This window comes from Setaria viridis, chromosome 9 (assembly GCF_005286985.2).
Source record: "Setaria viridis chromosome 9, Setaria_viridis_v4.0, whole genome shotgun sequence".
In the NCBI taxonomy this organism is placed as follows: domain Eukaryota; kingdom Viridiplantae; phylum Streptophyta; class Magnoliopsida; order Poales; family Poaceae; genus Setaria; species Setaria viridis.
The window spans coordinates 8,565,741-8,574,244 of record NC_048271.2 but is presented as its reverse complement, the minus strand read 5'-3'; the positions used below and the strand labels follow the sequence as shown (position 1 = coordinate 8,574,244).

General features: G+C 45.7%; 2 protein-coding genes across 4 annotated transcripts; one reads left to right on the top strand and one right to left on the bottom strand.

Annotated features, from left to right (window-relative positions):
• Window positions 1-1,737: 1,737 nt before the first annotated feature.
• LOC117837671 (glucosamine inositolphosphorylceramide transferase 1) lies at window positions 1,738-5,910 on the top strand. 3 transcript variants are annotated; one of them, XR_011896983.1, is made up of 5 exons: window positions 1,738-2,053; window positions 2,149-2,271; window positions 2,485-2,652; window positions 2,773-4,577; window positions 4,682-5,910. XR_011896983.1 is itself a non-coding variant. In XM_034717404.2 (4 exons), exons 1-4 carry the CDS (start codon window positions 1,796-1,798, stop codon window positions 4,450-4,452), a joined length of 2,229 nt encoding a protein of 742 aa, XP_034573295.1. In that variant the 5' UTR covers window positions 1,738-1,795; the 3' UTR covers window positions 4,453-4,614. The 3 variants fall into 3 exon arrangements, 1 of the variants encoding a protein (XP_034573295.1); XR_011896982.1 differs by having other exon boundaries at window positions 4,678-5,910; XM_034717404.2 differs by lacking the exon at window positions 4,682-5,910 and having other exon boundaries at window positions 2,773-4,614.
• LOC117837672 (uncharacterized) lies at window positions 4,747-7,399 on the bottom strand. Its single transcript, XM_034717405.2, has 5 exons — window positions 7,014-7,399; window positions 6,469-6,602; window positions 5,459-5,606; window positions 5,239-5,345; window positions 4,747-5,144 (listed from the first exon to the last, which is right to left on the bottom strand). Exons 1-5 carry the CDS (start codon window positions 7,327-7,329, stop codon window positions 5,103-5,105), a joined length of 747 nt encoding a protein of 248 aa, XP_034573296.1. The 5' UTR covers window positions 7,330-7,399; the 3' UTR covers window positions 4,747-5,102.
• Window positions 7,400-8,504: the final 1,105 nt, after the last annotated feature.

Sequence of the window (8,504 nt, the reverse complement as noted above, 5' to 3'; positions counted from 1 at the left end):
TGCTGACCGTAATGGAATTACCCTGACTAGCCATCTCTTTCTCTGGGTGGTACATTCGAACATTCCTGACGGCGAACATTGTTATTATCTTGCGAAACTTAGTGCCATACCTGCAAAATTTAATTTGAATGAATTAAAACAGACAGCAAATTAACAAGGTTTACAGATACAGCAAGAGCTACCTTGCTGACATTTCCTGAGCTGCAATCGACGGTCGAGGTGGCCATGCTGTTAGAAGTTAGAACCCTGCAACGACTGTGCTGCAGGAGCCACAGTCGGCGGGGGAGCCGAGACTCTCGGTGGCGCGGAGTACGCGGGCGGCGTCGGAGGTGCAGCCCTAGCGGTAGATGTTCCAGAGGCTCACGTCAGGGGCCTCCCTATCGCGGGAGGGGAGTGGTCGACGAGGAGCATGTTTGGTTGTCCGGCTAAAAAGCTGAAACGGCTGATTTGTTATGAGAGAAAAATACTGTTCGGTGGCTGATAAACCGGCTCATAAGCTGAAACGAACAGGCTGGAGGTGCTCGGGCCCAGCGAGGTCCTGTAGTGGCGCGGTGGAGGAGGCTGGGAACTGTGATCGGGGAAAGCGGCAAGCGAGGAAGGGGAACGAGGAGGAGAGCTGGCCAGCTGAGATGAGCGAGCCTGAGCCGACACGAGGGCAAAGAAAACCACTCCTGAGTCGAGCGATGCCTCTTCCATGGGCCTGTTCGCTTCAGCTTATTCAGCCGGCTTATCAGCCACCAAACAGTATTTTCCTCTCACAACAAATTAGCCGTTTCAGCTTTTCAGCCGGCTTATAAACTGAAGCGAACAAGCCCCATGCTGTCCCGGTCCGATCTGCACGAAGCGCCACGCTGCAGAAATCAGAGCCAGGGCTGCACGGAGGGCTCTTTGCAGTCCTCCTGCACCGAATTTTTTTCCGTTCGAGCAATAGCCGGTCGTGTATTTCTGCGGTGGAGGGGGGATAGCATGATGGAAGAGATGAATCAAGTTACATTGTTTTTGCTTTAGCAGACCGAGATTGCACAACTTTAGCATTTGCAGACAGTGACATCTATACTACTATCTGTAACAATTAATATTGTAAACAAGTGCCGATGAATGAATCATCTTTTGTATTTGTAGTACCTCTGCATAAACTTCGCCCAAAAATGCTAGCTGATAAATGGCGTTGCCACCTGGGCCGATGATTTCAAAATGCAGTCAGTATCCAAAAGCCTAGTGCTAACATACGTTTCTTCCAACGAAATAAAGATGGCGTAGTTGTTTTTAGATAAGTAGTACTGCCAATACTTTTAAATTATGTTCTAGCTGATCTCACTACAGTTTATTGTTCTAAAGTGCTGTATTATGTGGAGCTGCCGTGTGTCCTGGGCTGTTGCTAGCTGGCTGCTGATGAATATGTTTTGGTTATTTTTTTTAATCGAAATATGTTTTGGTTATTAATGTGACACGGTAAGCGCAGATCTGGTTCAAAAAAAAACATTGAGCTCAGATGAAGAGATAAAACCCTGGTTACCATTTACCAACACGGTCAAAGCAGCAGCAGGCCTCGGCGGCTGGGCCAAAAAGCATGTTCGTCATGCTCAAGACAATATTGTTTACGGCCGGACGGCTGGGCCAAAACAATAACTCGTCAACTCGCAATTCAGCATGCCCGTCCTTGCGCAAGTTCGAACTGTGTGCGACTCCACAGAGGGCCCAAAGTCACCATTGTGTACCAAAGGCCTGTTGGGTATAAGAGAGAGAGAGAGAGAGCGAGGCGCACGTGGCGATCTCTCTTCTCTAACCGCCGCCGATGCAGTCGTCACCCCCGCTGCCGGCGACGGCGGCGGGAGCTCATCGCCGGCGACAGCCTCCAGCGCCCTCCGCGCCCGCCTACCTCGCCGCGGCGCTGACGTTCCTCGTTCTCGCAGCGCTCGCCTACTCCCGCGCCGCCTTCCCCCACTTCCCGCACCCTCCGGCCACCCGCCGGTGCCGCCCCGACGCCGAGGGCTCCTGGTCGGCCGGCGTATTCCTCGGGGACTCCCCCTTCTCCCTCAAGCCCATCGAACACGTAACCAGCAACCCCCCCCCCCCCTCCCCCCCGAGTTAATCCCGTTCCCCCTCCCCTCGTGGTGGTTCTGTTTAACTTGGTCTTTGTGGCCGCAGTGGGGGATCTCCAGCGGCGGTGGAGCGGCGTGGCCGGTGGCGAACCCAGTGGTGACGTGCGCGGACTTGGAGGGGGCTGGATTTCCCAGCAGCTTCGTCGCCAACCCCTTTCTCTTCATCCAGGTTTGGAGCTTTGCTGGCTTTCCTAGTCTTAGCACTTTATTGTGAGGAATTTACCATGCAGATACGGGACTGTCATGAAGTATTGACTTCGTAATCAGGAATTCATGATTACCTTACCGCAATGTCATGATTCTGATGCTCTGTTGTAGTTTCAAAATAGCAGTTTGCAGTTTCTCCTGACTCCTGATGAATGCAAAACTATGATGTGTTTAGGGGGATGCCATTTATATGTTTTTCGAGACGAAAGACCCTGTTACATCACAAGGGAACATTGCTGCTGCCATTAGCAAAGACGCCGGTGCAACATGGCAGCAGCTGGGTGTAGTATTGGATGAGGAGTGGCACCTTTCTTATCCTTACGTGTTTAGCTACGAAAACAAGGTAAATGCTTATTGATATGTTGGAGAATAGTGTGCATTATTGATTCTGGACAGATAAGCTCCTGTTCTAATTCTTCTTGCATCTTTCTTCATTTTCCTTTTCCTTTGCTTTACTTCACAGACATACATGATGCCTGAAAGCAGCAAAAAAGGGAACCTTATGTTGTATTACGCCGTGGATTTTCCCCTTAAGTGGAAATTAGAAAAAGTCCTTCTGGAGAGGCCACTTGTAGATTCAGTCATCGTAAATTTCCAGGGTACCTATTGGCTTCTTGGATCAGATATAAGTTCTTATGGCTCGAAGCAGAGAGGACTCTGTATTTGGTATAGCAGCTCTCCTCTTGGTCCATGGAACCCACACAAGCAGAATCCAGTTCATAATAATAATGACAACAGGCCGAGTGCCAGAAATGGAGGCAGGCCATTCGTTTACAATGGCAATCTTTATCGCATAGGTAAAGACCGTGGTGGTGGATATTGCTATAGTATCAAAGTGTTCAAAGTTGAAGTCCTGACAGTAAATCTATACAAGGAAGTTGCGGTCCCATTTGTTCTTGATAAACCCCTCAAGGGCCGAAATGCATGGGATGGGGCGAGGTCCCATCACCTTGATATCCAGCAGCTTCCATTAGGGCAGCTTTGGATTGGAGTAATGGATGGAGACAAAGTGCCCTCAGGTGACTCGGTTCATCGCCTGACTATAGGCTACATGTTTTATGGTGTTGCTTCCATTGTAGTTCTGCTTCTTGGTGCGCTTATTGGTGCAATAAAGTGCATCTTACCACTCAGATGGTATTTACCACATACTGAGAAACGGAGCGACACCTTGAATATCGAGAAGCAGGTCTTTCTGTGCCATAAATTTGGTTTGCTTGTATGCAATGTTAACAAGTTGGGATCTCTTATTGGTGGAAGAATTAATTACAGAGCCGGGAAAGGCAGAATTTATATAGCTGTAATAATATTGATATTAGTAATCCTAACCTGTTTTGGGACTGACTACATCTTTGGTGGCAATGGTGCAGAAGATCCATATCCTGTTAAGGGCAGTTACTCACAGTTCACATTGTTGACCATGACATATGATGCCCGACTTTGGAATCTGAAGATGTTTGTGGAGCATTACTCCAAATGTGCATCAGTGAGGGAGATTGTAGTGGTCTGGAACAAAGGTCGACCCCCATCGCAAGGTGAATTGAAGTCGATGGTACCTGTTAGGATCAGAGTTGAAAATAAGAACACACTGAACAACAGATTTAACATAGACAAAGAAATTAAGACGAGAGCTGTTATGGAGCTTGATGATGATATCATGATGACGTGTGATGACTTAGAGCGTGGATTCAAGGTTTGGAGGGAGCACCCTGATAGGATTGTTGGTTACTATCCACGCCTTGCTGAGGGCAGGCCTCTGGAATACCGCAATGAGAGGTATGTTCGACAACAAGGAGGTTATAATATCATACTAACAGGAGCAGCATTTATGGACCATGAGCTGGCCTTTAAGAGGTACTGGAGCAAAGAGGCTGAGATAGGAAGGCAGATTGTTGATAATTTCTTTAATTGTGAGGATGTTCTCCTAAATTTCTTGTTTGCAAATGCAAGCTCGACGAGCACAGTGGAATATGTAAAACCAGCTTGGGCAATTGACATGTCTAAGTTCTCAGGAGTGGCCATTAGTCGAAACACACAGGCACATTACCATATTAGGAGCAAGTGCCTTTCTATATTTTCAGGAATCTATGGGAATTTAACTTCGAAAAGGTTCTTTAACAGCCGAGGTGATGACTGGGATGTATAATGACACAGATAGCTAGGTAGTCTTTTCTTGATTTGTAAAAGGCCTGCTTAGCAATGTTTATAAGGTAGTCAGCCAGTATTTGACAAGTGCAATGTGATTCATAGTTTGTAGCTACATCCTTATCTGTAAGTTTTTCAAAGATTCTTCGTTTTGTGTGTGTTATGCCCTTGCATTTACATCCCATTACTAAATTCATTTTAAATTTAACCTTTTTCTGATTGTTAGTCAGAGTTGTACTCGGTCTGGATCAGCAATACTGTAATTATGGGTACTGTTCATGCAACTGCAACTCTGTTCTAGAACAACTGATCTCCCTTCAGATAGCCAGAGGTTATCATGAAGTATTCCTGATTATTTAGATTTGCACAATTACAGTACATGACTGATATTACCAAAAAAAAAGGTCAGGAATTCAGTGTGTACAGTTGTCAGACTTCATTCAATGAGAGATTGGTATGTCTTCACGTTTGTACCCTGCACTTTGATCAGTACAAAGTATCAAGGAAGGTCTTCTTTCTTCTTTAACCAAGTGACAGTAAGCCTACATTTTTCTCATCTTCTTGCAAATGCAGGTCATGTAATTTATGGTACATGATTGAATAATTAGTAGAATCACTGCCACAAGAAGCCATCAAGTCATGCTGCTTGAATCAAAACTTGAAGTTCTTCTTTAGGTAAACCACCACCTCTTGCTGCAAAAAATTGTGGCATAAGGTTCAATGTTCTGTTTTTGTATGCACTAAACCTTCTGTTCTTTCAGGAAGCTGTAAGGTCCAATTTACTTACAATCAAGCAAAGGACGGCGCAGCCTGCAGCTCCAGGAAAAAGTGCATACCAAAATTGCAAATTGTGAAACTTCGGGCCATCAATAAATAAGAGGGGCAAGCTTGCAGCTGCAAGAATTCAGATATAAGCAGCAGTTAAAACAAGAGTTCAGGAAGCCACAGATAAAATACAAACAGTTGGGCAACACAACCAGACTGCATATTTCTCATCGTAGTTTTACCTGGAGGATGTGAAGCGCCTGTGATGGTCATGAATGCTATGCAGGCAGAAAGAGCTGCACCTCTTGCTAACCAGCCTGGCCCAAACAACGAAAGGGCTAATACGCCTAATGCTGCACAACCAATCTGGGCGACGAACATATTGTATTTCTGCAAGTTTTTACCACCTGTGTTAGTATAGATGAAGCACAAGAACTTTTGGTTCGTCATAAGAGTAGATACATGTTTGTACAGTCGCAACTCGCGAATCAGTTGAAATGCTAATATTGATTATCATAGATGAATTCAGGAGCTTTTGATTTCCTGTAAGAGGGTGCTTCAAGTTTCTGAAATCTCGAATCGTCTCAAATGGAAGGCTAAGTGTAAGTAGTATGTAAACAATGCCATTTTACTGTGCTGGAAATCTACACACCTCAACGAAGCATGTGTTTTAATAACACTTGTATTGCTTGAAGTTGAGTTCTTGATGAGCAAAAAAAGTCCCTTTAGCAATAAATGATGAAGGCCTTGTTGCTAAAATTACTGTTACTTGCTATATGCTTTTAAGTAGAAATTCTGCTTTCGCGGCTAGATCTCAGTGCTTTGCCTTTACCACCTCTTAAGTCTGCCACTCTTCGGTTAATTTTATCTTTGATTTTCCTCGTTTACATTCGGTTACCTTTAAATCAATCATGGTTAATCAGATATGCCCAAGTGATTGTTAGTGGAATATCTTTTTTTATAAATTTAGGAAATTAGAGGATTATTTGAAGAATTTTAAAAAAAATGTGAGAAAAGTGCATGGGGGTCATTTATGTCCTGTATCTATCATCATACCAAATATTCGGAAAAGGATAACACACTTTTTCAAAAGAAAAATATGAAAGGGCTAAGCTGATTTCAAACATAGCATCTTTTTAACATTCAAGCGTTATCGTGGTCCCCCAAGGCGAACAACTTCTTCCTAGGTTCCTAGTAGCGTCACAAGTATAAATATTGCCTAACTGTATTTAAAATGTGTGTCCACATGAACCTTGGCTGCAGGCGAGTCTGGAGCGCTGAAAAGCACGCAGCAGACCGCTCCAAGGGGCGCAATCGTCAAGGAGACTCCCTTGAACGCCACCATCTGGTCCATTTTCCCCAGTACTGCCATGGCCAAGAATGCTCCTGCATCAAATCAACATTTGCGCAGAAGAAAATAGAGCGTCAGAAGGGAGGCCTTCTCTTCCATAAACTCAGTTCTTAGAACCATGAAACCTCTAGTACTTTGTCAATATGCAAGAAATACTTCTTTTCAGAAAAAAAATATGCAAGAAATACTCCCTCCGTCCCAAATTATTTGTTTTAACTTTTTAAATATATAACTTTTGTTATCCACTTAGATATATATTACGTCTAGATATATAGTACCTGGAAAAATCAAAATAAATAGTAATTTGGGACGAGTAATTGTCATCATCTGGCAGCTCGGCTGCTCAAGTGCTCGTAGCTTCAGACAAGGCGAGCCAGCAAAGCCAGGGAGGACGCGGCCATGACCAGTCAGCCATGGCAAAAATCTCACCGAAGTTTGGAACTCACCAGCGGAAGGCCAGAGCACGTCGCTGATGCTGACGCCGCCAGGCGACGCCGGGGTGACCTTGGCCGCCGCCGCCGCGCTCGCCTCCGCGACGACGACGCGCAGGTCCCTCCGTCTCCGCCGGCCGAAGCCTATCGCATTGCCAGCCTTAACGGAGGCAGGGGAACGGCCCGTCCTGCCGCCGCCATTGGCGCGCAGGAGTGGAGGCAGAAAGGGCGCGTGTGACGCCGCTGCCAGACATTGCTGCACCCTCGCTCGTGCCAGGGCGATGCTGCCGCAGCCAATGCCGGGCAGGCTCTGGCACGGCAGCAGAGCCATCCTCCCTTCCCTCTCTCTCTCTCCTCTCTCTCTCTCTCTCTCTCTCTCTAGGTTTACCCTTTCTCTCTTCCCAAGAGAAGAAGCGCGGGTATTTAAACGAGTAAGATAAGGTGCGAGAGGACGGAGGAGGTGAGCTCTTGGGTGGATGGGAGGAGGCGGGGGGTGGTGAGCTCTTCGGGGCCGTGGAGAGTCGCAGCAGCTGCCCGGACTGAACAGAAAAAACAAACAAAAAAGCAGGCAGTCAGATACTCTGATCATCATGCGCGCCTCCTTGTTTTCTTGCGATTCCGTCTCGGTCCCAAGGGTGACTGGATCACTGCCAAGGCTGCTGTTTTCCCATGCCGTTCATGTGTCCAGGCCGGTGGTGGCAAACTCCCACGCGCGACACGGCGCATCGAATGGCGTGAATCCAAAACCAAGCAAGTGAAGCCTTCAGGACAGCTGAGGATGGTTTGTTCAGTTCCTGTCCGTTCATGAAGATATTTGCAGTCTTGCACACCAGCCACTGAACGGCCGGAAGATGCTGGATGGATCTTGTCGTGCTTGTTAATGGTTCGGAGAGCAGAAGAAACAGCAAGTGCTGGATGAATCTTTCTTGTTATAGGTTCGTTGAGATAACCATGAACCAGTAAGTGCTGGATAAATCTTAAAGTAGTTAAAGGTTCCAAAGAACATTCTGCCCAGGAAAAGGGAGGGGCGTTTTAGCCTTTTAGGTCCCGCAAGGATGTTGCAGACTTGCAGTATTAAAAGGCTACAGTAGAGTACCATATTGTAAGCTTACTTCTGACTGGAAGTAGTGGGCAATTTCAGCATTGAGTGCTACAATCAAACAGAATTTCACGTTATATTCTAGGCCATAGGTTTTGGTAATTTAACTGAATAAATGAGCACTGTAGTTATTCAGTCCATTTTTTAGTTAACTTTGATTTTGCAGAATTATACGGAATTTTGTGGTGCCAATTGTTTCAGAAAAAACATAAAACGAAAAGAATATTTTATTTTTTATGAGAAAGACCCGTCTACAATTGTTAAAGCTAATAGCTGGTTTTTCTACCACACCAAACATAATGAATCATAAATCGTGCTGCGAAACATCGTTTTGAGCTACAATGAATAAAAAAATAGAAGTATCGTGCTTACTGAATTTTTAAAACGACTAGTCAGTGGTTGACCAA

Bases quoted from the DNA above. Each gene is read 5' to 3' on its own strand.
- LOC117837671 (XM_034717404.2), top strand. From the start codon at position 1,796: ATGCAGTCGTCACCCCCGCTGCCGGCGACGGCGGCGGGAGCTCATCGC. The intron at 2,054-2,148 runs GTAACCAGCAAC...TTGTGGCCGCAG, and splicing joins CCCTCAAGCCCATCGAACAC to TGGGGGATCTCCAGCGGCGG. The intron at 2,272-2,484 runs GTTTGGAGCTTT...TGATGTGTTTAG, and splicing joins ACCCCTTTCTCTTCATCCAG to GGGGATGCCATTTATATGTT.
- LOC117837672 (XM_034717405.2), bottom strand. From the start codon at position 7,329: ATGGCTCTGCTGCCGTGCCAGAGCCTGCCCGGCATTGGCTGCGGCAGC. The intron at 6,603-7,013 runs GTGAGTTCCAAA...GATTTGATGCAG, and splicing joins CGTGCTCTGGCCTTCCGCTG to GAGCATTCTTGGCCATGGCA. The intron at 5,145-5,238 runs GTAAGTAAATTG...AATTTTTTGCAG, and splicing joins GCGCCGTCCTTTGCTTGATT to CAAGAGGTGGTGGTTTACCT.